We start from the raw sequence: 27,284 nt of genomic DNA, 5'->3' as shown, positions 1-27,284 counted from the left end.
GGTGCACTGTGAAGCTCAAAGCTCAACACAATCAACACGTCCCGCCTCCCGTCCCGCCTTGAAAGTGAAATAAGGAAACACGTTCGAGCCTCGAGGACAGAAGGAGAGGAACGACAGAGCATGTGTACAATTGAATCGAGCGGATTCTTCGCTATCTAATCGGGAACTATTAAAAGAATTTGCAGGCGCCGCTAAATTGACGGTATTCCATTTCAAATTTATCATGTTTAACGCGAGCTGCGATAATCGCCGCGGGTGTTGCTCTCGCGAACGTCCCGCTACGAGACAGCAACGAATTTTTTATGTTATATCGTTCGCATACGCCTGCGATGAAGAATTCTCTCAAGTGAATTCCGTATCATAGTCCCGAGCATTCTTCGTGCCTGAATCAGCTGTGAAAACAGCCATCTTGTTATCAGCTGTCGTCAGCGTTATCGCGATTATCACGGATTATCATCGCGGAAGTGTCCGTCGCGTGCGACTTTGGTATGACAGTCTCTGACAATTTTGATAATTTTTACGAAATGGTAGCTCGGTGCTACGTGATGTTTTCATGGTAAAAGGCTAAATACATCAGGCGTGTCGCATTCGCCAAAACGTAATCTGTATGCGTGCAATCACGGGTATCCCGTAATATTTATGTAATATTTTCACTTGTTTCTTTCAGAGAATTCGAGACAATAACAGGTCGCGACAGGTGAACATGGATGATGAAACATTGAATAGGTAATACGATTTCACTGTGCACTGTTACTACATTTACGTAATGTTTCACGATGTAGTAATGTAGTACGAGATGTTTCTGTCTGGAGAATGACAGTTGGTTTTAATTTTTATCTGAAATTAAATAAAATTAGACACATGATTTCACCTCTGAATATTTTACGTTGTAAAAAGTAATACAAATTTATTTCACTTGGACAACAATGGAATATTCTGAATATTTGCATGTGAATATTGCTAGATTTTTATTAATTTTTTTTATTTAAAGAATTAGATTCTTGAAATATTAACAAGCCACTTAACTATGGTTGTATATCGCCCGTGTTACTAGTGTTCTACGTATCAATATAATGAGCAAGATTTATAGGTATTTTATAAAAAGAAAAACACGCAAAAAATAAAGATTATCTCACTTATTATAACTTCATTTTTGTAGTTGTGCAATAGCACTGTTGCAACGAAATATAAATATGTATTCTTTTAGGCTGGCAGCCGAAGCTTTACTGGAAGAAGCCAAGCTTGGTGCACGAAGGGCTGAAATAATGGGTCCCAGTGGATGGGTGAAACCTAAAGAAACCGTCAACAAAAGATTCCTCCATTCAACATTACGAAATGCAGTAATATCGAACAAGCATCGATCAGTGAAGCAAGAAAAAGTGAAAGTTCCATCACGTAAAGCGGACACTGTTAAAAAATCGTAATGTACACATAGTATCGTTCTCGTGTATTTGTATTAATATATATATTTCTGGTGTGTATTTTTTAGAATTTCTCATTTCTTGTTAAGAGAGAAGGGAAAAGATGTGTAAACGTATTTAAATGTAATTGTTACTAAAGTAAACGACCGTAGTTGTTTTTATTTATTCTATATTACAGTACATTCATGTTATGATCAAATATTACATATTTTTGTATGGAATAAAAAAGAATTCTATATAAATATTCCAATAAACGGTATAAAATGAATTATTGATCAATTGTCAATATTGTACAAAAATATTTCGAATGCTTTGCAAATATCTGATAGTGTTTCTTTTCCTGCCAATATTTAAATATTTTACATATTTTGTTCTTGATTGGTAAGCATATTTTAGATCTTTCAGTCTACCTTCCGCAATGTAGTTGTAATTTTCATAGAAATTCTATGTACAATGGTGTCAGAGTTGCTTTACAGAGCTAACAGACGAAATTCTATTGTACAATTTCACATCTAATGTTTACAATCATTATCAGAATTTTCATTCAATGTACAAAGATGAAATTAAGTGTACAAAAATGTTATGTATATTCCTATCTTATCATCTTGCATTTCATATCTCTCTTGCGCTTAAATATCTCAATAATGTTTAATTATAACACCACCAAATATAATAACAAGGCTTAAAAAAAGCACCAATATCTTTAAATATACCTTTAACAAATATGTGATAGGAGAATGTAATCGCTTCCGTTCTAAGTTATAAAATCGCTTACAGTTAGTCATTACTTATAGTTAAAATATTTTGCATTGATAAGTTGCACATATTAATATATGGCATCGCTTAAACGTTTGCTTAAAAAAGAAAGAGTAATCACATATTCGTAGTTTTACATCCCTATCTCATCGGGTATTAAATTGATGAGACTGATATAGATTGAGATGTCTCTTCATATTAAGATATAGGCAATACTTGTCTACCACTTGTGCATATTCATGGAGAAAATATAATTTCTCATATGCTTAAATTGCATTGCATACAAATGACTCCTTGATGTTAAATTATGATAGGATATAGTACATATTTATATATATATATATACGCATAATGAAATTATAAAACCATTTCTTGCAGTAGATATGCAATGTAATAATATGTACTCATAGTAAATCTTTCGAAATTCGGTTATCCAATATCTAAAAACTTTAACTTTGATAACATATTTCTTTATATCACATGTGTAAAGAATTTCAACAATTTTAATAAGTAATGAAATTTACAATCATTTTTTATGTTCCTGCAGTCATATATTAATGTCAAATATTTTTTTTATTTGCAGTATTGTACAGCAAGCAATGGAGATTTGGTACTTGTACTTTTATGCACACTTCTGCTGTGCAATATTGTTATAAATCACGCATAAATTGTCAGTTTATAAACGATTATTTAATAATAAAGATGATATTTATGATAATGATATATATATATATATATATATATATATATATATATACATATATTTATATATATATTTATATATAATATATATATATATTTATATATATATTTATATATATATATTGTATATATGTGACAAACGTGAAATGATTCTATAAAAATCTACTATATGTGCAATGCCTATAACGTATCTTAAATTTTGGGCCCATTATTCTTTCCTATAACCTTTACTAAAATAATTGCCTATGAAAAAACTGCCTTAAGAAAATTATATTAAGCATTAAATTATGTTTACATTGTTAAATCCTTCCATAAGCCAAGAAAAGTTATCTGTAGTTATAAATCCCGCTTCATTGCGCAGTTTATAATTACTTTTGCACGCCGCTACAGGTGAATGAATAAATTACGCAGATCCGTTCTGATGTATTTTCTTTTTCTGTTCTAGCAAGTCTTTCATATCGCCAAGAGCTTTTTCAATTTGTTTTGCAAATCTGGCGGCATCCTAAAAATAACGAAATTATTTTATTATCAGGAGATATAAATTATCATTACATTATCTTTTAATATAAATGAACAATTATGGAATATAATAAAGACAATGCAAATATTTAAAGAACAATAAATATAAAAGGATGGTTATAGTAATGAAACTGAAAATATTAATTATTTTACCGTTTTTGACGAAGATCGTTTACTAGAAACATGGAAAAATAAAAGATTTTCTCCCGCAATTATATAAGAAACGCCATAGCCATCATCGGCCACAGGACCAAATCCACCACCAGCTGAAATGCAATTAGGATACTTCTTCAAATCCAATTTCGAAGTTTGGCCGTGTGGAGTTTGCGATGTTGATAATCTCCATGGCTCGCTTAGAACTTCCTATAATAGAAGCATTCATCGCGTTTAATAAGATTACATTTCGATTATTGTATTGCAAAGGATTATAAAACAATTACCTTCAAAAATGGTGAATCTACTTCTAAGTACTTCGATACCACATACAAACAGAACAGGTGCCTATCTATTCCTTTACCACACATAGCATCTTGATAACCTTTTTGATGTCTCGCTACTCCATCCATTAACAATTTGATTTTTTCTGTTACCTATATTAAAAGAGAAATCGCTTAGTACACGAAGAAGGAAAATCTTTATATCTTTTCATTTATTATTTTATTTTTACCGTTGTTGTTTTATCTTCCATTGCTTTCACCCATTTAGAAGATTCAATGGTGCACGGTCTGACCGTTTCTGTTCTACCTTCTCGGAACAATCTCGTCATGGAAGCTTCATAAGTTAAATTAAATTTGCCAGCATCGCGGTAATACGCCAATTGTAACGCCATTTGTATATAAGCGTCTGGTGATATGGAATGAGCCTTCATCAAACCTTTGCCATACGTATCGTGCACGTAAATACGTAATTCAACATCGTTCAATATACTATGCGCTACCTGTCGAGTTTAAAAAATCAATTGTTATATAAAATATTATTATACTTGCTAAATATAGTATATGCGCTATATTTAGGTGGAACGAGATTAATTATTATTACCTGATAAGATTGTTCAATAGCTTCAATACATTTGCCACTTAAATCCCACTGTAATCGAGTTGGAGCTGGAGGTGTAAATTCCGGAGTACCTGCATTATGTCCGTCTTTATATCTGAGAATAATACACATTTTTTAAATAATAGGAAATTTTAAATTTCAATATTTTACTTCATTGAAAGAGCTAAATTCATGAAGAAAACTACGTTATCATGCTTTATTTGAAAAGTAAAGACTAAATATTACGTTTACTATTATTGTTTATCAATAAATTATTTGAAATGAACTTAAAATCAACAAAGCAAATTGATTTAATTGGCCCTTACTTTCCAAATATTCTTTTCACAATATCATGCAAATCTAAATATATTTTATTGTATGTACTAATTAAACTAATCAACAGTTTCATTCAATTATCTTAAGTAATAACTTTTTATTTAAAAGTCTTAATCATATATTTATAACATGATAACGATTAAACAGATAATTATATTTTGACATATTAAAAAGCAAGCAAGCGAAAATTAATGTAGAAACGCTTATAAAAATATAAAAGAGAGTCAATCATTATATAATAATAATTAAAACGCAAAAGAACTTATACAATTGTTAGGAATGATACAAATGAGTAGTTAGTAATTTGCCCATCAAACCGTGTAAGAACACAACAAAAATTACCCGATTTCATTATCAGCAGCCATAATAAACTCCCATAGAGTTCCGAGCACTGGTGCATCAGCCCTAGTAAGCACATAAGAAAGAAACATTAAAGACAAAATGCGAAAGAGAAACGTGAAAAGCACTCGTCGTCAGTATAAAGTATCCGACAGAGAAAGGTAACCTCCAGGAAACGTAATATTTAGGATTTGGGAGACTGAAACATAAGCATAGCAAGAACCCCATAGAACTTTAAAGATGACTGCTGCTTTAAAGATGAAGAACGCTCGAAGACACTAAAGATTTGCTAAAAAAGATCTTTTAAATAAAAAAAAGATATATGTACATATATTTCGCAATCCAAACTATTTCCATATAAGTCCTTGACACACAAGAAATAGACTTCAAATTAATAGACAAGAAATAGACAGTAATATACAACTCTTTCAGAAGCAGAAGAAGAGATAGATATGCAAAATAAATAATATGAGCTATGGATTGTAATTCTTACTGTCGGTCCAGGAACTCCGAACATACTATGTACTCCCATAAGTGTGACATGATTGCAGCATCTGCCCTGCTCATTACTTATCATTATATGCAGTGTTTCAATATATACATAAAGTATGTAAATCAATTTTTTTATATTGATAAAAATATAAGTCTAATGCTTCGTAATATATTGTGTATAACAAATACGTGCTTTATGTTTGTCTATACTAAAAATATATGCATAATTTTTCTAAATTATTTCTTCATGTAAGAAAACATTTTATAAAAATATCAATGGTTTTATTATTTGTAAAAAATTCACATAAAGTGTATACTCACCAAGAATGCTCTGCGTTGAAGCCAATCTGCGAACAGGAATTATTTTTATAAAACATTGAAGCTAATGATAATCAATTCTAATAATTCAATTATAAAGATATACTAATATTACTCACTCTGCCATTGTTTCCAATACATAGCGTAAAAGATTTATCGAACCATCGATCGTATCCTTTTCCATGTAACAGGATCCTACCATAACGATCTAATTTTTCTGGGTGTTTCTAAAGCACGAAATGATTGTAATAATTATATTAGAGTTTGCAAATTAATATTTATATTGTTCAAAAATGTTTTTATTTTATTAGATAACGTACTGGATCATATTCATAAGGTACATCGTCCAATGCGACCACAAATGCGGCCTTTTCAATAATATCCAAAGAAGCCTTATTTACACCTTTCGCGAAGAAGTCTTTCCTGGCTTGCGCCCAGGCAGTTCTCTCGCCAGCTGTTAAAGCAGCCAATTTCTCCTCTCCCTCCGATGGTGTTGAATCGTCATCCAAAATTTGTTGAATCTGACTATAAAACGATATTATCGTATTACAGGCGTGTAATAAAAATGCATACCAATAAAATAATAATAACTTACAGTTCTATCTCACAGGCTTGAAGAATTCTGTTACGGTAATAAATTAAAACTTTAAAATATCTGCCCTTATGATACACTACAACATGTTTAGCATCTTGATAATGCACGATTTTGTCAACTTCAATTCCTGGAATTCGTGTAGTATTGAACACTCTTTCATATTGCCAAGAACACAATGGTACTATTCCTTGTACTAGAATCTGAAAATGTACATAATTTTTGAAATATAAGTCTTATGTGATTGAACTTGTGTGATACAACATACAATATACTAATATGTATGAAAATCTCTTCATTTCGTGTAAAAATGTAATAATAAACTAACAAAAAAAATAACTAACCGGTTCCAATTCCTGGCGTTCGATAAGACGTCTATATTGTAAGCAGGAATATATTACGGCTGCGGCTCGCGCGGCTTGCACGTTCGTTGGATGCGAAAGGATGGCGTCGATTCCATAGAAATTCGAGTTGACCATTAGAGGCGATCTTCCGCGCAAATAAACGTACTCCTCCCACCAATCGGATACATAGTTGGTGGTCCACCAAGATTTAAGAACCAGGTAACGCTGCAGCTTGACTCCGATGCCGTTCTGGAACTCGTTGGCCAGCCTTTCCATGCGAGCGTAATTCTCGTCGTCGAGCAACGGCCGTACGCTCCTCAGATACTATTTAAATGTACAATACTTTGATTTTTCCACTACAATGTTAAAGAGAAATGGGCCTAGAGTCCTAAAGTTGTGGACTAAAGCTAAGAGCTAGATTAAAACATTCACTGGACTAACGATAATATCGAATTCAATTTAAGCGTACGAGAAATGACATACTCATTCATGTCTAACATAAGATAATAAAATACGTTGATCTAACCCGTTTCATAGTATCAGGTACTGTCGGTAGCGGCAATCGTGGCAGTGATCCTTGGAAGCTGTACAGCATGGGCTTATGCCAACCTGAGAACAGTTTCACCAGCAAGAGCCAGACTTGGGTGAACTTCGATGGCCTGCGACCTTTGCCTCTTGCTTCATACATCCATCCTTTGTACATGAGTAACAGCTTCAGCGTATACCGAATCGCGTATATGACCGCCAACCATAAAAACAGTCCGACCACGAAGGAACCTGCTAGGTGCGCGAGTATCGACGATCTGTCGAAAGAAATAACAATTATTAATTATTGCTAATCCGTGCAATGAATCGTAAATAATTTGTAATTGAAACGTAAAATTATATAGACTTACCCAGAAAGATACGGTGAAACTTTCCCGACGAGGTCATACGGAACCTTGTAACCAGCAAAGTGTATCGCCGTTACTAAAATCACAGTGACCCATAGGCTCTCCAAAGAAGCCGGATAAACTCCACTTTTAAGATTGTTCTGTGAACAGAACGAATGGTAAGATATACGTTAATAATATTCATTATTTCATATTCGTATTCGATATTTGTCCTGGTATAAAAAAACGTTCAAATTGGTGCTCGCGTCAGAACACCGCGACTCACCTGAAATCGGAATAATCTCTTCTTCCACGACCGTATACCAGAAAGCCAGACCAAATGGAGCACCTCTCGATCGAAGTTTACGTCCCATCCTTCGTGTGTTATCGAGAAGCTGAATGCTACGGCCGAATGGGCTTCCGCCATCCTGCGTTAGTCTTCCTGTAAAATTCGTACGTTGAAATTTATATAAGAATTAATATTCTTCACTAGCTTATGCTCGCATTGCCATTAAAATGATAAAGTACGAAGTAAAATAAATTAACGCTGGGCCTTTTAATTCACTATAAATCCACACGTTTAATCGTATTAATACGTTCAACCGTGTTAAATGACTGCATCTAAAACAGCAAGAAATGCGTAAGAAGAGCATCAGCTAAAATAACACATTTAGATTTGCAGTGAAGGCACAATCGATTTTTCGTATTTTACAGTTTTCTCCTGACGTTTCAACACTTAAAAAAAATTGCAACAGTTCCGGCCTATCTATAGAAATCACTTTGTGAAAGATAATACATGAATTTTTATAGATTTTTTGTAACACAGAAACGCTTTCAAAAACCCTTTGGACTTAAAATTAGTCCCAAGGTGTCTGGATGAGTACTCTAAAAACACGTTGTCCGCGCAGTGTGTTAAATAAAATATGGTGTTCTGAATGATGGAAAAAAACAGCATCGAGAGCACATCAAGGTCCAGAACACAAGGATATCAGGATATCCGTATACCAGTCCAGAATGCAAATATATAAAAGTTAAAGTTTAATGAAGAAAAAAAAACTAGTTTTTACTGGATAATGAGGCAAAATCATATCACAGTTCTTTCAAGAAAGAGATACGTCGGGTAAACGACAGAGAAAGAGCAATCTCGTCGTGACGAGTTGCGCGATCGTAGCGGTGCATGACAACGATGCAGAGTGAACGCAGATGCACCAGTTGACCTTACTTAAAAGCTGCAATTGCGGTGCGCACGAGTGCGTGCGTGAACGCGTTGTAGAACGTCGCCAAGCTGGTAAATACAGGCCATCGTGTGGTAACGAGTTCGGTGTACTCTTGCAAATCGCCGTCCACCGTGGACTTATTTATAAAGGTCAAGCACATATTCGACTTTTCAAAGGAATACCTAATAGCGACTGTATTTATCCTCGGTCTAAAACTTCGCACACAACTTTTGTTCATTCCCCCTCCCACCGTTCTCCATTCTTTTTACAGAAACTATAAATTCCATTCGCAATATTCTTAACCTTTAGAGCGCCGGCATTTGATGAGCTTTAATCCTCTTAGAAAGTCCTCAAATTGTTGTGCTTATATCTTATATATAACATATACAAAGTTCCGATTATACGTAGAGCCTATATTTAGGCTTTCCGGCGGTCTAAAGGTTAAAGGCCCGGGGACATAGAAAAACTTAAGCAGTAAGACGTAAGCAGTAAGGAAATCAACGATATGGATTCGGTACTGCTTACGTTTTGTCTTAAGTTCTTGACTGTGATTGACTGATTTGTTTACTGCTAACGTCTTACTGCTTAAGTTTTTCTATGTGCCCGGGCCTTAAGTCCCTAATGCTCCTGTTTTGTCGCAACGTCGAGTTACGACATCGGAATCTTTTTCGTGCAACATACATCAAAATGTTTGTTGACATTGATGTGAAAATTGACTTTTTCACATACCACCGCACACGCTTTTGAAAATATAAATTGATAAAATATATCAAAAACACTCGTATATTAAGAAGCTGTAAGTTTTATTATTACTGTAAATCTGAATTAAAATCGTCGTGAGATCTACCTCCATTCATCAATACAGAATTATAAGAAAGTCAATTTTCAGTATAATTTATTAAATGCAAGTAATACAAAAAAAATAATTTATATATTGTAAGCAAAAAATTCATAATATTCTCGATTTTGACATCAATTTTCAATACGGGTTGTAGAAAATAGGAGCCTTAAAATAAAACAAAAAAATGTATTAGAATTCGGAATGCTAAGTCAAAATATTAATCATACGAAAAATAAGCATTATTAACTAAGATTAATAGTATGTAAAAAAATAAGTTTTTATAATAAAAATCCCACATATTTAACACGATAAACTTAGAACCGTCATCTATCACATATATGTAATTAATAAGCAATATACCCTGAAAAAACCTTTAATTTGGTAGATTAAAATACGGTGCTACTACACATCGTACAAAATCGCGACTGCTTCAGGTGTATTTTTTTTTAATATAAAATATATAAAAGCCTCTCACTTTTTTCTATCTCGTGCGTCAAATTATTGCTTTATTATTGCTTTATAGGATTAATTTCCGTCATCGAGCAATAATAGCATATTACGCGAGTTGGCAGTCATTGCGAAGTGAAAGTCCTGCGCAAAAAATTCATTTTAAAAAATAATAAATATATATATTCTAGGTCACGGAACATGTGCGTAATGCGAAGCGTTCGGAACCGATTAGAGGATGTTACGTGAACCAAGGATCAAGAGCTGAGGGCGGTCTTCTCCCGTGTTACAATTTTGGCTCATACGCGTGTTACAAAAGCGCGCTGCGTGCGAGATAGAAAGTCCGTCTGCGTTTCACTCGATTTCCACTCGAGTCATGATGGAGAGGAATAGCGGGAGAACGAGAGAGGAACGTCTCGATGACGGCTTCTGATCAATATGAGATATATGATTAATTTAACGAAACCCGCACGCGCGCGCGCTCGCGTAAGTTTGCTTGTAAGTCGCAAAAATATTAGCATCACAGAGAGAAAGAGAGAGAGAGAGAGAGAGAGAGAGAGAGAGAGAGAGAGAGGAGAGTAATTAACGATAATTCAAGGAGGATGTGCGATCGGACACATACATATGTAGACAGTTCGTCACGCTTTGTCGCTTTCAGATCGAAGACTTTTTAGCGAGAGTGCATTACTTGATTCATTCGAGGGTTCTTTTCCTGCTGATTTCACCAGGAAAGCCGGTTCACTAGCAATGTAACAAATGTCGGACACGTCGCTCAGTAAAAGTCTATAATGCTGTCTTCTCGAATTTCAACTTCAGAAAAATATTTTAATTAAACTTAGGAATGTCCAGGAAATATATGTTCTCTAAAAGTGATATGAGGCATCCTTAAATAAAATGACTAATAGAATATTATATAAGTAACATGTTTATATTTGTCCAATTTTACGCAATGCTACACGACTTTTATAAATAATAACTTCGTATAAATATTATCTAATTTCTTTTACATGAAAATATTCTCGAGAAAAATCCAAATCCTCCTCAGCTCATGGATGAGCAATTCGCAATTCCCAGGTAGTAACCATACTCGTTTGCGAATGCGTCTAATAACCTTGGACTTTGAACAACGACTCGTCCCGTTAGGAGAGCCGTCATAAACTTAACGAATAACTGAGCACGATCTCTTGACGCGTTCGGATCTACCACGCTGCGCCGTATCTCTCGCTCGTAAAATTAATTCGACAGTAAGGTGTTTGCGACGGCTAATCGGTTCGACGATCATAATGAAGACTACTCAGGCTGCGTCTTGTCCTTGGTAGGTGTGAGTTAGCTGGACGATCTTATTGGTCGCCTGTTATCAATTCAAAATATAATAGTCGCTGGCATGATAAGCCGCTGATAAGAGAAACAATGTTGGGGGGCTTGCCGCTTTTCATACATTCTTTTAACTCAAGTTAAAAAATATGCTCGATAATCGTACGAATGTCGATGTCGGTGCCATCGTGGCAAATAAACTACATCGAGCAAATTTCTTCCAAGCCAATAAGTAGGTCGAGTACTACGGTTCATTTGTCTGCGATATACACGTGTATTCCATTCACCTAGGGGATTAATTAGTAATAAAGTTTTTCACAAAAAGTATCGCGGAAAAACAAAAACCAGCTGTTAATCAATGACAATTATAATTTCAAAGTCAATGACAAATGCAATTTATGCGGAAACAATTACGCAGAACGTTTGTGCTAGACGGACTTACGTAATGGATGATAAAAACTTGCGATATCAAAGGCAAAATTGCTCAGTAAATATGTACAGAGTTTTGAACGAATTAAATCCGCGTAATTATAAAATTGTATACAACACTAAATTAATTCATCAAGTAGTAAATTAAATTTAAATTGCACAAAGCTTGACAGCTAGCTGCGGGTATAACTCATTTTTAAGTTTGAAGTTAAGTGCAGGTATTACGGTTCTGTAAAAACCATTATGAAAAAATATCTAATACGTCGAAACACGAGTTATAAAATAAAATATATTTTTTTAAAGCGTTCATTGGTCGGACATTGAAAATTAACAAGTGTTTTTTTTCACGCGCGAGATTCTATTGTATATCGCGTTACGACTATTGGGATCTATAAGCGATACGCCTTGTCTCCGTCGTTACGATAACATGAAAAAGTAAAGACAATTAGTGTCTCGACAGTGAACACTGCGAAATACGCGTATGCAAAAACGCACACATGTAGACACGGGTCCAAGTTTATCGCGTTATGCGTCAGAGATCACTACGGAGTCGAGTATAGCGTTTCTGAAACGCGCAAAGAGTATTGGAACAATGATAACCTTAATCAAACCAGTCTATAGAGGTTCAATCTCGACGTTAATGCGAGTCACGTGCAGCGAGCCTCTATTTCCCTTCTCTCTATCTCTTATTTCTCTCGTTTTTAAACCCGCGCACTTACGTAAACAACCACCTATCGTGCGTAACCCCGTTAGATAAAGAGGATTACGAATCTAAATCGAGTTCAGATATTTAATCCTGAAATTTGTCCGATGAGCGCGTTATTAAAATAATTTGATTTACTCTTCAAGCCTGCCCTCTCATCCGCCGTCACACATAATAATTATATATTATCACATGTCACACTTCTGACAAAATAAATCCGTGATTAAGATAAAACTTTTTATAAGATAAACATTCAAATATAAATTTATCAGATTATAAAGTGTCTACAGTATTTAGTTGATGTATAATTTTAAATATCTTGAGATTAGAATTTCTGCTTGACTTTTTGTTTCCTGAATATTTTTACTAAAGCTGATTAGACAAAGAATGAACTGACCACAAGAAAACGTAATTGCAATGTCAGCGGAAACGATTATTGCTATCCATGCAATTCTTTACGAAGATTTCTTACGAATTTAATATCTTTGTTGTCGTGAAGTGTTACTTGTGTGCCATGTGCATCACTTGAAGTCTTAAAAAGTCATTTTTTAAATGTCTATTATTTTGCACCTGAGAAAGCATTATAACACTTTTATAATACGTTACTCTCTTACGTTAATGCTCTTATGACATCGAAGAGATGCGTTGAAGAACTTTTTTATATGATACTTAGTGAAAGATAAAACTAATAAGTGAAAGTTTGTACTTTCATCGTGCAGATATAGCACTTTTCATCATTTGATCAGTACGTAAGCAGACGCCCAATATCTCCAATGATTTACTATCGCAACATGACTTATCATTGAACTTTACTCGACGATGCAAAATATCTATCTACTTGATGACGTTAATCGTACTTGCAAATTTCCTTATCTAACCCTTCTTGATGTAAACCGTATCATTAAGTCAACGAGATCTTTCACCAGCAAAGTGAAAATCGTTAGCGCAATCTTGAATGATCTTTGATCTGCTGAAACAACCACGTGCGCGATTTAACCATATATTGCGGTTTGACACAAACCTTGAAAGTCCACAAATGACTTTCCTACCATGGGCTGTAATTAATTTCGAACCTTGAAATTCCAAAGATCCACTAAATTTTCTCAAGCCATTTCCCATATAGATATTGAACAAATGCTATTCAAAGTTTTCCGGATCCAAAACTCAAATTGCAAGTAAACTCTCGCATATAACTAACGAATTCGATCGAATACATTTAGTAACTACTTTATCGCATTCATACACGGAATAAATATTTCGTCTGACTGTGAGAAATAAGATAAAAAAATCTACATTAAAAAAAAAGAATGATTTATATATTATTTATTTCACTTTGCGTTGGTTCGAAATAAATACATTTCTCAGCTTACAAAATCAAGGAAAAAGTTTATATATTTTTTTACTAGTTATGCAATGTCAATTTGTTAAATTTATATGTAAAAATCTGATAAATTTCACGGATCAAAAATAATTGCGATGCGTTAATCAGCGCGATTTATATATTCTCTCCCGTGGATTCCAATGAAAATTGTGCAAACTTTGTGATGATAATTGCTCACAAAACAAACGTGAAGACGTAGTATCGCTCGTTGACGTCAATCGATTACAATTATGATACGTTATAATAATACTGATGTCTAGTCGCAAAGTTTCCGCTTCTACTGTGTTGATCTTTATGAAGAAAATAATTGCTAGTTTATCGTCTTTTAAAAATTTACCTATGCTTAAAACATTACTATGTACAGATTTTTATAGTCAATGACTTAGTGCTTATTTCATTAGTGCTGGCCTACAACCTTGCTTTAAAGGGTATTTAAGCTCTGAACCGTAAGAAACTGGCCAATCACAGTGGAATGTGAGAAGAATACTCGACTGTGGCTGCATTCCGATATTCACTGTCAGTACTGCAAATCTATATTTTACGTCACATATACTATAGATTTTCATCAGTACTGAAAGTTGCTGACAATGAATATCGGAATGCAGCCTGTGATTGGTCAATTTCTTACGGCTTAGAGCTTAAATATATATAAAAGTTTGGTTAGAATAACCTAAGACTTGGTGAAATAGCTTCAACTAAAGGGTTTAGTGATTATGACGAAATATTTGGTTAATGTTAACCGAATTTGTTAATATTAACCAAATTTGTTAACATTAACCAAATATTTCGTCATAATCACTAAACCCTTTAGTTGAAGCTATTTCACCAAGTCTTAGGTTATTCTAACCAAACTTTTTTTCAGTGTATCCTTTAAAGCAAGGTTGTAGACCAGCACTTATGTGGTAATCGATACTCGTATCTTTTGTTTTGTTCGCTGCCTAAAATAAACGCATTATCTGTACTTTTTTAAGACTAGAATAGACTAGAATTTGATATTTCTAAATTTCCTATGTAATTTGAAAATAGAATCAATTTCTTTTACCCGTTTTAGACGTTACATGCCTTCTTAACCCAAATATAATGAGTTCGCTGATAAAAGATTCGATCACAACGTGAATGTGAAGTATCTTGTGTGTGAGAAACCACGTCAAGATATCTCCCTATCGGTGTAATTTCTGTCTGGATGTCTGGATGATAACGCGCAATATTACCAACGAGGACTTTATCATTTAGACGAGAGACGAGCCTATTTTCGACAGCGCGTCAAACACATGTTTATTTAGTCGCAAACATCGTGCTAAGAATAGAAATTTTGCTATCGATGTCTCATTGAATAACAGCAAAAAATTCATTTAATACAATAGCTCCTCTTCGATATTTGTTTGATGATATTTAATTCTTAAATTGCAATTCATTTGCATGTCTCCCTACATAATTTTCTGTTAATAATTACCACGTGGCTTTTAATATTCCAATAATGCAATAATAAAAGAATCAATGATATGCAATCAAATAACAATACAATAATAATAATATAATTTACAATAACAATATAATATAATTCGAAATAATAATTCACTTTTTTCGTAAATCATCATTTATATTGTTTTTCTTTAATTTTGATAACAAAAGCATTCAGTAATATTAATCATTGTTTTTTCTCGTCTCTATATTCTTCGCAATCTTCTTCTCATCATCTTATTTTGCTATAGTTCTTTGTTTAAAAAAAATATTGGCTTTTCCTCGATGTTTCAAGGAGAATACAAAGTCTATATAATGATCCAACTATTGGCCTTGCAATGTAAATTAAACAATTATATTTATAGAGGTTTGTTAACTTATTACCAAGATTTATCTTGATGCATTAAAAGAATGTAAAATTGAATATAATTACATTCTTTAATATTTCTATTCCATAAGATAACAATAATAATCAACGTATTTTATAAACAAATAAAAATCAAATGATAAAACCCTATGTAAGCTTAAATTTTACCGACTTAAAAATCAATACGCATAATCGATACGTGTTTTTAATAAGCTTATAATATTATTCTGCGCATAAAGGAAGAGTGAATTAACTTATGTATAGTCCAAGTATTCTTTATTCATCGATACATAATTTTGCATCTATTTTGTAGAAAAAACGCTTATGTTTATTTATTTAATTTCCTGTTACAAAAATCCAAGATAGAATATTATTATTAGCTTGATACCCGTGCTTCGCTACGGCATGTAACTACTTTAAAACAACTACGAAAACCAAGTCGATATCTCATCAGACCTAAGAGATATTGAGGAGAATCCGTGAAAACACATTTTACCCCTTTTCATCCGCTTAGGCATCGAATTTCTAAAAATCCCTTCTTAGTGGGTGCTTACGTCATGAAAGGAATCACTGTTAATTGCAATAACGACGTTTTTGTTATTGCGTAAGATACAAGAAGTTATATTTTGTAACAAATTAATTTATATGCTATCTTTATAACAAATTTTATACTGACATATTCTAACACAAGATTATAAATGTAAAAGAAATTATTACGCTCTTAAATTACTCTGACTTATCCCTTACATTTTGCCATAAGGAAACAGTCGTAGCAATAAAAATAAAAACATTTATTTGCCAATATAATTAAATTTTAAAAAAAGATAGGGATCTAAAAAATAAAATAAAGACAAGTTCTCTTGTCTTGTGTATCCACATATTTAACGCTAAATTGGAATCATTTATGAAATATATATCTTATTGTATAAACCGGTATCTAATGTTATCTAAGAGTTGATTACTTTTTGCGCCATACGCAATACGCATAATGCGCAATAAACGTGAGTATCATATCTAATCAATCGTTGTTAAAAAAAAATGCATTGCTCCTCATTACAGCACCTAAGAGTCATAAGGCCTGTTCGTTTTAGCTCAACTTCTTGCACATATAGTTCATATTTTCTCTTTTTTTTTCTCCAACGTGAAAAGAAAAAGAGGAAAGATGAACCGTGCAAGAAGTTCAATTAAAAAGAACAGGTCTATTATCTCGTGTAATGTAGCGTTAGTGCTCGATATTAACAGCAACAAACATGTATAAGAAACGACCTTCGAACCAGACGCGATTAAGACGCGCGTCGAAACACCCGCAACGAGTGATTAATACCACTTCGTATATCATCGTACGCCTTCCTTATCAAAAAGCGGCAATACGCAACGATTACCTCCTCATTCACGAATTTACTCCAAATTCTTGTCGACGGCCTCGAGACTGATTGCGCGAACCAGATAAACAAATCGTAAATATCCTGCACTCTCATTAACGTATATACACGCCTAACTTATCGGCGATCTGTTGATTGCTATTCATGACTCTAATAACGCAATTTACAAGTCACATGCGCACTTCAGCGTGCAGCAAAAACGCACACATGTGCTGCACATTTTTAATTAATCTGAGCGCGTCCTCAAAGTCTAAAAAAACGCAAACGATGAAGCATGTATTGTTATTTGCCTTATTGTAATGAATTAATTTGCGACTTATTTCGTGATCGAATCCACACATAAATATTTCATGAGATATATTATGCGTGCGATCCCGACTAATGACAAGATTATTTATATAATCTATATTTTATAAAGAAATGTGATGTAATTTCCGTCGGAAACCATTACGATTCGCCGGAAATTTAATCGGCAAAACAATCTGCATATCACTGAAGAGAGGCGATTCGCAAAAAATTTTTCCATAAAGCGATTCATTGCGGTCATGAGCAGTTTTGAAGCGATACGTAATATTAACTATTCAGCATTAGATAGCGACCAATTGGTTTTTAGGCTGATAATATTCAAGTACCTTAGTCATAACAAGGAAAGAAATTTTGAAGTCAAATCCATGATTGAATATTATGTTTTAGAATCGCATGCGCATACACTGAAAATCTAATATAGCTGAAGCTCTTCCTACACATTTCTTGCCGTTTTAAATTACGTTATTTAACACGATTGAATGTATTAACTTTTAATTTAATACGATTTAACGTATTAAATGACGTAATTTAAGACATAAAGAAACATGTAAAAAGAGTTTCAGTCTAACGTGTTATTTTTAGACGTTTATGCGTGTAAAAATAACACACTTAAATTTGCGATGTGTTTAACGCTAAATTGGGTCTTAAACGAATGTTTAAGCACACTTGGAATTATTCAAGCAAAAGAGTTCAAGCATTAAAATTTCCTGTTTCCTGATGCTCTTTTGGATCTTACATAATTTGCGTTGCAAATTGAACTGAGATAAAAAAATATTAAAGTAGAGCGATCATAACATCACTTATAGAAGGTTTCAGGCAGCAAAAGTGCCAAGTTAAACATTCCTTGAAAATCAGTCTTATGTTTCTTTTTCTTATCAATATAATTCTGATAATATGTCTCGCATAAAAATGATTATAATATCCCGCAATTTATAAGTAATTTTAAAGTGCATTACTATTTTGTGTAATTGGTGTAAAGCATCATCAAAATAAATTTAAATGTTAACAAGGGGAAATAAAAACAAAATTATATTGACGTCGTCGCGAAACATATTTCTTCTAATTGCACACAGCAATAACGATGAAAATGTACATTATACGCTCGCTCATCGCGCAAAATGTATAATCAACAAATCAACGTAATATCGTGCACACGACGTCATTTATCTATGGAAATATACGTTCCTATTGTTAAAAATAATTAGACTTCGCAATTGGTTGCGAAATGACTGTCTTATTGTGTAACGGTCTTAACGTATCGCACTACCAAGAATTAAAATTACATTGCAGTTGTGTCAGAAGCTGGGACTCGAGCAAACGAAATAGATATAGAGCTCTCAGTTGAAATAAAAGACAAACTGCTTTTCCAAAATCCAATATTAACTCAAGTATATACTGAAGCATATCTGACACACTATCAATATGCGAATTTTTTTCTTAATTGCCTTGCGAACTATTCTGCATTACAAATACACCAAATTCATGGTCAGAAATCGGATATTAAAGTTTTCCTTTCCATTTTCTATAATTTTTGACAACGTTTTGTACATAATCTATTTTTTAGTTTCTCAAACATTTTACTTTATATTGCATTAATATTTAGTTTCTTAAAAATTTTACTTTTTATATTGCATAATTTGACATTAGTATTATTATTCACGCGTATTATTTGAATGAAGCCTTATACTTATTTTACTTAAATCGATTTAATGATTAACCCGCTGAAGATTTTTTACACGGATTCTCAGGAAGAAATTACTTAAAATAACTCGCGCACAAATACCATCACTCGCAAATTTATATTCGTACATATAACACATAAGAAAGTTGATACTGCACTACGTATTATTAAATAATAACCAGTATCTCTTAGAATTAGCAGGTATATTTTCTTCGGTCGGTGATCTGAAATCGGCGATTAAATTGCAATGCATTGTACGGTACGGCCTTCGGGTTTATTACGGAGGAGGCGAATGGAGGTATCTCTCCACAAGAGAAGTATGACGGAGCTACTTTCTACGCTATAACGCAAGACTCTATGCACCCACCGCGATGTATGTATTTTACGCAATAGAATTTCGTTAATAGACAAATAACGCAATCGCAATAAAACCGTCCGTGAGTTAAAAGTGCAAAACTACAGTATCTAGTTACAGATATTTGCCGGCGATAAATGCTGGTGTTACGTGAACAATAGCACACAATTAGAATTTTGTTTATTTAAACCAAAAGAATAGTATAAATTATAGAGAAACCACGTGAAGTGTGCGAGATTGCTTGAAAACACTTGAGCACTCAATGCATACATAGATAAGATACAGTGAAATTGGCATCTAAATTATCGATGTATCACTATGTGATTTGCCTATAGAAAAATACAAGGAAGGATCACGGTAGGTATTAAATTTGCGAATCGTCAAGGCATCAACGAAGAGAAAATTTGCCGTTTCGAAATGAAATTAAACGAAGGCACCTGCCCAAGGCCGGATTCCACATTATAACTGGTATTTCAGCACTTTTGCTGCTGCAGTGGACTTTGACCGTCGCATGGATGTGACGCGTGTGTTAATCATGTGTATATAGAATCAGTCTCCGTCGTACTTCAGTTGGAAAGATATAATTCTAGTGCAAGCGTATATAGCTGTGCGCAGTTATAATAATAACGTAATAATAATGTTATGTAATCACGTAAAACAGCTCTAATAGAATCTAATCACTCTTATATCATAATTACTTTTTTGTACATCTGCACGTATCTCAATTGACCAAAGAGGTTCGTGTAGTCCGCTAATCATGTTCATTATATAACGTTATATTTATTATATCATAAACTACTAATGCAAAGAGATGATTATATTATAATATACGCGACTATATTATAATACGTATAATAGAAGCGACTTTTCATGATGGATAATTTTTCTGGTTCTTAAATAATGACACATGGATTATTCAAGGATATTGACCTCTGATAATAACAACAATGTTACAATAATGAAAATCACTGCTGCTATTTTAGTCATCGTGGCCATTCGCGATATTATTATTTTGAAACAATAGGGTTATCAAGTTATAAATAATTTTCAGCATAAATAATCGCTAACTTATATTTAAATAAAATGTATTAATATTAAAGAGAGAGATCTTAAAACTTAATTTAATATAATGTTACTTGCTGCATTAACAGATTCGTTTATTAATAATATATTTCGTGTAGAAATCATTTATTTTTCCCTTACTTAAAGAAGTTATTATTTTCAATCCTTATTTGCTAACAATTTGCTTGCGTATGTTATACAGAAAATAATATTAAAGTATCGAGATATAATATGGAACATAGCGATTAAATCTTTAGGAAATTATATATATATATATATATATATATATATATATAAGCATTTTTAATTTATTAAAAAAAAAAAAAAAAAAAAAAATAAGAGCGATTTACATAAATTTTTTACTTAAACCTTTTTTTACAAAATTATCATAGATTTATAGCGTGTTTTAGTCGATGTCTTTCTTCACACTTATACATATCAACTTCCAAATTATTATTTTCTTTTTCATGATACTGATTAAATGTTAATTAAATGTTATTTTTGATCACCGTCATATAAAAGGTAGATAATAAATAAATAAATAAGAAATCTACAGTACTATATGTTTGTTGCGCATAGCTAAAACAGAAACGTTTCGTAATACTGCACGGAAAATAACTTGCTGCGTGTACAGGAAGCCGATTATTTTTATCCGTGGACTTTCATTCGACACTTTGAACTTTTGTTAAATAAAACATGTTTTGCACTAAATATTATACTCGTATTCGTAGTCCTTCCTTATTTTAAGGAAGCTTCCATGAAGGATTCCTTGAATCTCCAAGGCCGCCTTGTTTCATAAATGAAAACAAGGTGCCGATGACTTTTGGAGATTATATATTTGGTTATAATATATTCTACGCATCTGCTAAGAAGGTTGCATCTCCTCCTGAAGGAAGCTTGTGACCTACCTTGAAATAAGGGAGCCAATAAAGGCTTGTTGAGCTTGTTCGATCAAGGAAGGTTTATGAAATGTAAAATGAGGAACAAAGAATCCTCATTCCTCAAGGAAAAACTTACGAAGATTTTAAAGCCATATTTTTGAAACAATGGATATAATTGTGAAATATTCAGTACAGTTAAAATTAATGCGAATCAATAGTAGCAATAAAATGTATCAAAAAGTTTCCTAATAATAAACGATATTTGAAAAAAAAAATATATATATATTATTAATCATATTAATACTTGTGAGAGTAAATTTGTGTAACATGGAAGCTTCCGTGCGACTTTTAATAAACTAGAACAATCGTCATTCTGCTATTAACGTTTTTATCTGATATATCGACGATTATATATTTTAAATACTTTAATTTATTTTACGTATCGTACCTAACATCATTCCCAGTCTAACTAAATCAGTCTGATTGTGAAATATCTACACATCCTTGACATTTAATTGTATGTATCCAGAAACAATCTGCATGACATATACGTATATAAGGAAACGCGATATTCGATCATTTGGAAATTATAGAATAAGTTCAAGATAAATGCAATATCTCACAGCAGGAATTTGCACGTGGGATTTATGATTGTAGGGATGTTTCATCATTTCCTACACGCGAATTACAGTACACATTGATAATACTGCTATGTATTTACCGTCATCTTTTATCATGAAAAGGCATTCTCCAAACATGCTGAGGTTTAAAGAAAACGTCGAACGTGAATTACACTATACATTGATAACGCTTGCTATGTATTTATCATCATCTTTTATCATGAAAAAGCATTCTCCAAGCTGAGGTCTAAAGAAAACGTCGAACTTTCAAATGTAACTGCTATTTTATTAAGATTCAATGTTAATGATGGATTACTCCACAGTATGAAACGTAGAAAGTCTTCGAAACGTGTCACGATTTCAAAACCTTGTTTTCTCGCCTCTTTTCTCATGTGACTTATTAATTAATTATTAAAAACAATATTTAATATATTCTATCTTGTTTCTTAAAAGCTTTACGAGAGGAAATAGTGCTCTCTCTCTCTCTCTCTCTCTCTCTCTCTCTCTCTCTCTCTCTCTCTCTTAGATAAATATTCAACGTTTTCTGGATATTATCTACATAATTAATTATTAAATTCAAACAGTTAATTGCTAAATTTAAGACTTATATTTACGAAATATCTGGTTGTTTGATTTATTATAATGAGATGCTTCAATTGCGCCTTTAAATACTAAAACAAATTGGCCAAATAAATCGCAGTACGAAAGAGTGATGTAAGGAAGGTCGATATCAGTGACTGTTTTGCTGTGACACTTATGACAGTGGTCGCAGAGAGAGAACATTTATTAGGTATGTTGCACTATTATGCATTCCGTCATGTTGCGACAGTAGCTACTATCTCAGGCTAAATTTCATTTGAGCAAGACTCAAAATAATAATTTAACAAAATTTTACAGAAATTTTAAACCTTTAAAATAATACGTGCTTATACAGTACACAGTACATATTTTTGTAATTCATTACAAAACGCTACAAATGTTATTACATTGCACAATTTAGCATCTAAAGATAAATAAAGATTAAATTAGACTAAATATTTATTTGTGCTATATATGAAACAATCGCAGAATAAGAGTAATTAATTTATCAAAGAGAAAAGGCAGAAGTGCAAAAATTATAATGCATAATTATGTCTTAATAATAAAATTTATATGTACTTTAATTAAGCACGTGTCGATTGAATCATGTATTTATTTCGGCTTTCTGAAGTTCCATAATTTGTTTTGACTGAATTTCTCTTTTACTTCTTCTCCGTTTACGTAAATGTAACTTTTACTATAATTTTCTCTAATAAATATTACGTCACATCTCTTCCTCTTTTCTTCGCCCGAGCTGCCACCCTATTTAACCGCACGACATGAACCGTCTGGATAGCCGCAAAAGTGCAATCGCCTTTGCGTGCGTGAAACATGCACACGTGTGTCGCTGGTCGCGTCTAATAAATCTTGTTTTGAGAGGCGGACTTTGATCCCAAAAAAAAAATACATAAATAAAGAGTCCAGCGCCGGATGTTTTCGTCCTGTTTAATCACTGAACTCTATACATACTGGAATGAGTGATTCATCGGTCTGGCTGTTGCCAGTGAGAGGTGCTTTTGGGTGTACTCTTCTTTCTTTCTAATACTACCTGATTGGTCAATCGCACTGAGTCATTTTTATGTGATTGGCACTGGCAACAGCAGCCAAATCAATAGAACACTCATTCCAGTATGTATATATAGAGTTCATTTGATTTAACGTAAAATATTGAGAGAAAAATGCCGGAATTGTGGCATCCAAAAGAGCACTATAACGTGCTAAATTTTCATTTGCATATGTACAGACTACAGATACAATTCAATGACTCTATTGAGTTGCCAGACGATTCCCTTTTTGCCTCCGTAATTTCCGTTCCTTCCGCAAACACTCCACTCATTATCAGAGAAAATATTATCTTTCGTGCTACTTACATATCGTTATACTTTATACTACAAACATTTGGACAGAACTGACGTAGCGCCGTAATGAATTTGCCTAACTGTACTTTGCTTTTGTGAGACAGGTACGATCAGGCGTGTCCATTTGCATTTCAGATGCGTAGCCGTACGGTATTACGTAATAATATGCACGTCTCTGTCGCGCATCGTAGCTTTTGTTATTCTTTCCTTCTCTTCGAACCGGTCGAATCCTGCTACGTTCTACGTTGTTTCAAACAAATGTGACGGGGAGCATGCGGAAGACGTGCAATCGCGTCGGAACTCATACGTAATCAAAGGCTTAAAGTCGAATAGAAGCTGAATTGCTGAATTTTCAAATCCACGCATTTATAAGCTTCGTCAAACTCGTTTAAAAATACGATTCACGCTCGCGCAATTCACAAAGATTCATTAATTCGGCTCGTAAGCCGAAGATAGCGAAAGGGATTTTTTTTTTTCAGAGAAGATCGAACGGTCAATCTTCAGCTTGGAACTTTAAAATTCCAATACGATAACAAAGTCATTCACCGACTTTATTAGCTTGAAAAGCAATAATGCTAATCTTTAGTGTTAACAGTACCTGGTCATAAACAATATACCTCAATATAATCACACTTCATGTGTTTCGGCTGATAAAAGCGCGAATAACTTATTTTCTCTATTTTCGCTTGATTTAACGGCGCATTTAAGTGCTCCTCTTGCTAGAGATAAGCTAGAAAAGCGCCTTTCTTTCCGAGAAATGACAACGAAACGTGTACAGGATATCCTATTTTTTCTTTCTCTAACTGCCACTCGAGATCCCAAGCCGTGTTTTTATCCAACTTACGGTGAATCGATTCTATCCGGATCGTCGCGAGCAATAAACATATTGATAGCGCTGATACCTCGTAAAATTATGCGGACGTCGACTAGATTGGAAAGCGACGTATGCACGGCGCGGCGCGGAGGCGATAAAAAAAACGCTCATTTAAATCGCCGCAAAGCGTCGTATTTCTTTGGATTCGGCTCGACGGCTGACATTTTAAAATGTGCACACGTGGCACGGGGGGACGGTGACCGTGGACACCGAGAGAGCGGCGGCGGCGGTGGCGGCAGCGAAGAAACAACAAATCTGCTCTCCTTAAAATGTACTTTCTATACACATTCTTCTCCCCGTAATCTTCCCTCTCCTCGGCCACCACTCACGCAGTTACTCGCGCAGCTTGTGTGTAGAACAAAAAAACGCAATCAGCGATAGAACAGGTCTGGCAATGTAATGGCATGTCGCTCGCGGACACCGTTAAAAAGTATCTGCCAAACCAAGCGGAATTCTGCGGTATCAATGTAGTTGTAAATACCCGAAATTTTGCTCCGGGGGAAATATACTTGTAGACGTCTTTATATAATTGCTTCAAGTAACTATACACTGTTAAATTCGTAGTATCAATTAGATATACTTTAAGTCTTTTTTAACCATTCCTATATATAGGTCTCTCTCTCTCTCTCTCTCTCTCTCTCTCTCTCTCTCTCTCTCTCTCTCTCTCTCTCACCACTGCTCCTACTTAATACGCATTAATTCAACCGATTCGACTAAACTAAAGTACACGTGGTAGTTAAAAATAACAAAATGTTATTTGACTCATACTACGTTTACGCGAGCGTTACTTCTGTAGTAACTTACGATAATTCCTTCGCGTAAACGGGATTTTCCTTTGCGTAAACGGGATTTTGTAGTAGCTTACGATAATTTACTCCGCGTAAACGAGTGAATTATCGTAAGTTATTACAGAAGTAACGCTCGCGTAAACGTAGTATCAAGATATTGGTTTAAATTTCACCCTTTAATATTTAATAATGTATAAGGAAAAGAATGCAAATATCCAGAACAGAGTAAACATCCCATTCCCCTGAATTAGGGAAAAAACGGGGTTTTCAAAAGCGGAGTTCTTCTAAAGAAATGACTGGTTTATTGTTTATTTATTTTATACTGACAGTAAAGAGGAGAACGTAAAAGGCATTGTATCAAAAGAAAAAAAAACTACGTTTCAAAAATAGACACGGATATAAATATAAATTATAAAATTGAGTACAAGAACTAAAGACATCGTAAATAATTTAATAAATGGCGAGCAGTAAAAATATTTGTGCGCGGAGGACACCTTATCTCAAAATCTCGAGACTTTTCAGAAGATTATCTCGAGTCTCACGTGGTTATTTTCCTATTAATTTCCTGTTGACGTAACACTATACATTGGCGTAGTCAACGGGCACGTATGCCGTTCTTAGGTTCTTACTGATCAATTATTACACCGCGGGCATACAGTAGAACCCACGTAGTAATTCGAATCTCACGCGTGTAGAGATCCAGATACACATCCCGCGTGCCACATTGCTCGCCGTCACGTTTCGCAGAGACGAGAAAGCGTGACTCTCCCGTTTCAAACATGGACGGAGTAACGACTGCAAGGTCGATTCTCCGCGCGGAGTCCATTTAACTTTGTCGTCCCTGAGGGAGAAAAGAGAGAACCGCTGAGGGGGAAAAGCGGGAGGCCCGCGAAAGAGAGAAAAAAATGTTACGGTGTCTTCGAAAAACATGCACACGCATCTCGGTAAACGAAGGAGAAGCTTAAAGCTCGCAGGCGATTGGTTGGAACGCGGAGGCGTGCGGCCGCGCCTCCGGGCCGAAATGTAAGCCACGCTTTCCCTCTCTCTCCCTCTCTCTCTCTCTTTCCTCGTCTCTTTTTCTCTACGCTTCCTAATAATAGAACAGTTTCGATACTCTCGATTACGTGGACGTGGTGGACGCGGCCTGGCTGCGTAATACTCACCGGCGGCGCGTGCTGTCCCGATCGAGGGTTTACGCGAGAAGACGAGGAAGCGGCGTTTCAGCTGGGGCTGGTGCCTCGTGGTCGATGTTTTGATCGTCGGCGGCGGGAGGTCCGACGCGATGGAACCGCCGGACCGAGACACGTCGGGTCTGACGAGACGCACTTCCCGTTACGCGGTGTACTGTGGTCGGATCGTCGTTCCGCCGCGTAGCACCGGTTGCGACGAAAAACACAACCTGACAAGTCGGAACGCTGCTGTGGACTGAGACTGAGGGAAGACGCAAACGCAAACCGGACGGAACTCACGGAACGGCGCGGCGGCGCCGAGCGACCGTATTCGCGCCTGCAC

General features: G+C 34.3%; 2 protein-coding genes across 5 annotated transcripts; one reads left to right on the top strand and one right to left on the bottom strand.

Moving 5' to 3' along the window:
* The first annotated feature begins 15 nt into the window (after positions 1 to 15).
* LOC139816305 (protein POLR1D) lies at positions 16 to 1,689 on the top strand. 3 transcript variants are annotated; one of them, XM_071783719.1, is made up of 3 exons: positions 16 to 202; positions 668 to 726; positions 1,208 to 1,689. In XM_071783719.1, exons 2-3 carry the CDS (start codon positions 704 to 706, stop codon positions 1,422 to 1,424), a joined length of 240 nt encoding a protein of 79 aa, XP_071639820.1. In that variant the 5' UTR covers positions 16 to 202; positions 668 to 703; the 3' UTR covers positions 1,425 to 1,689. The 3 variants fall into 3 exon arrangements, with proteins under 3 accessions (XP_071639820.1, XP_071639821.1, XP_071639819.1); XM_071783720.1 differs by lacking the exon at positions 16 to 202 and adding an exon at positions 338 to 486; XM_071783718.1 differs by lacking the exon at positions 16 to 202 and adding an exon at positions 417 to 556.
* On the bottom strand, positions 1,546 to 27,254 carry Whd (carnitine O-palmitoyltransferase whd). Of its 2 annotated transcripts, none has more exons than XM_071783704.1 (15): positions 26,936 to 27,254; positions 8,013 to 8,168; positions 7,751 to 7,887; positions 7,381 to 7,657; positions 6,855 to 7,178; positions 6,514 to 6,713; positions 6,239 to 6,443; positions 6,038 to 6,145; positions 5,922 to 5,947; positions 5,602 to 5,667; positions 4,437 to 4,548; positions 4,066 to 4,335; positions 3,839 to 3,988; positions 3,552 to 3,761; positions 1,546 to 3,381 (listed from the first exon to the last, which is right to left on the bottom strand). In XM_071783704.1, exons 2-15 carry the CDS (start codon positions 8,151 to 8,153, stop codon positions 3,283 to 3,285), a joined length of 2,325 nt encoding a protein of 774 aa, XP_071639805.1. In that variant the 5' UTR covers positions 8,154 to 8,168; positions 26,936 to 27,254; the 3' UTR covers positions 1,546 to 3,282. The 2 variants fall into 2 exon arrangements, with proteins under 2 accessions (XP_071639805.1, XP_071639806.1); XM_071783705.1 differs by lacking the exon at positions 5,602 to 5,667 and adding an exon at positions 5,112 to 5,174.
* Positions 27,255 to 27,284: the final 30 nt, after the last annotated feature.

The sequence above is a fragment of the Temnothorax longispinosus genome, chromosome 7 (assembly GCF_030848805.1).
Source record: "Temnothorax longispinosus isolate EJ_2023e chromosome 7, Tlon_JGU_v1, whole genome shotgun sequence".
Classification (NCBI taxonomy): domain Eukaryota; kingdom Metazoa; phylum Arthropoda; class Insecta; order Hymenoptera; family Formicidae; genus Temnothorax; species Temnothorax longispinosus.
The sequence above is the reverse complement of the archived record's forward strand: the minus strand, read 5'-3'. Positions and strand labels throughout refer to the sequence as shown.

Coding starts and splice junctions, on each gene's coding strand:
- LOC139816305 (XM_071783718.1), top strand. Junction 727..1,207: donor GATGATGAAACATTGAATAG/GTAATACGATTT, acceptor GTATTCTTTTAG/GCTGGCAGCCGAAGCTTTAC.
- Whd (XM_071783704.1), bottom strand. CDS start 8,153: ATGGCGGAAGCCCATTCGGCCGTAGCATTCAGCTTCTCGATAACACAC. Junction 4,336..4,436: donor CTATTGAACAATCTTATCAG/GTAATAATAATT, acceptor TAAACTCGACAG/GTAGCGCATAGTATATTGAA. Junction 3,762..3,838: donor TAGATTCACCATTTTTGAAG/GTAATTGTTTTA, acceptor CTTCTATTATAG/GAAGTTCTAAGCGAGCCATG.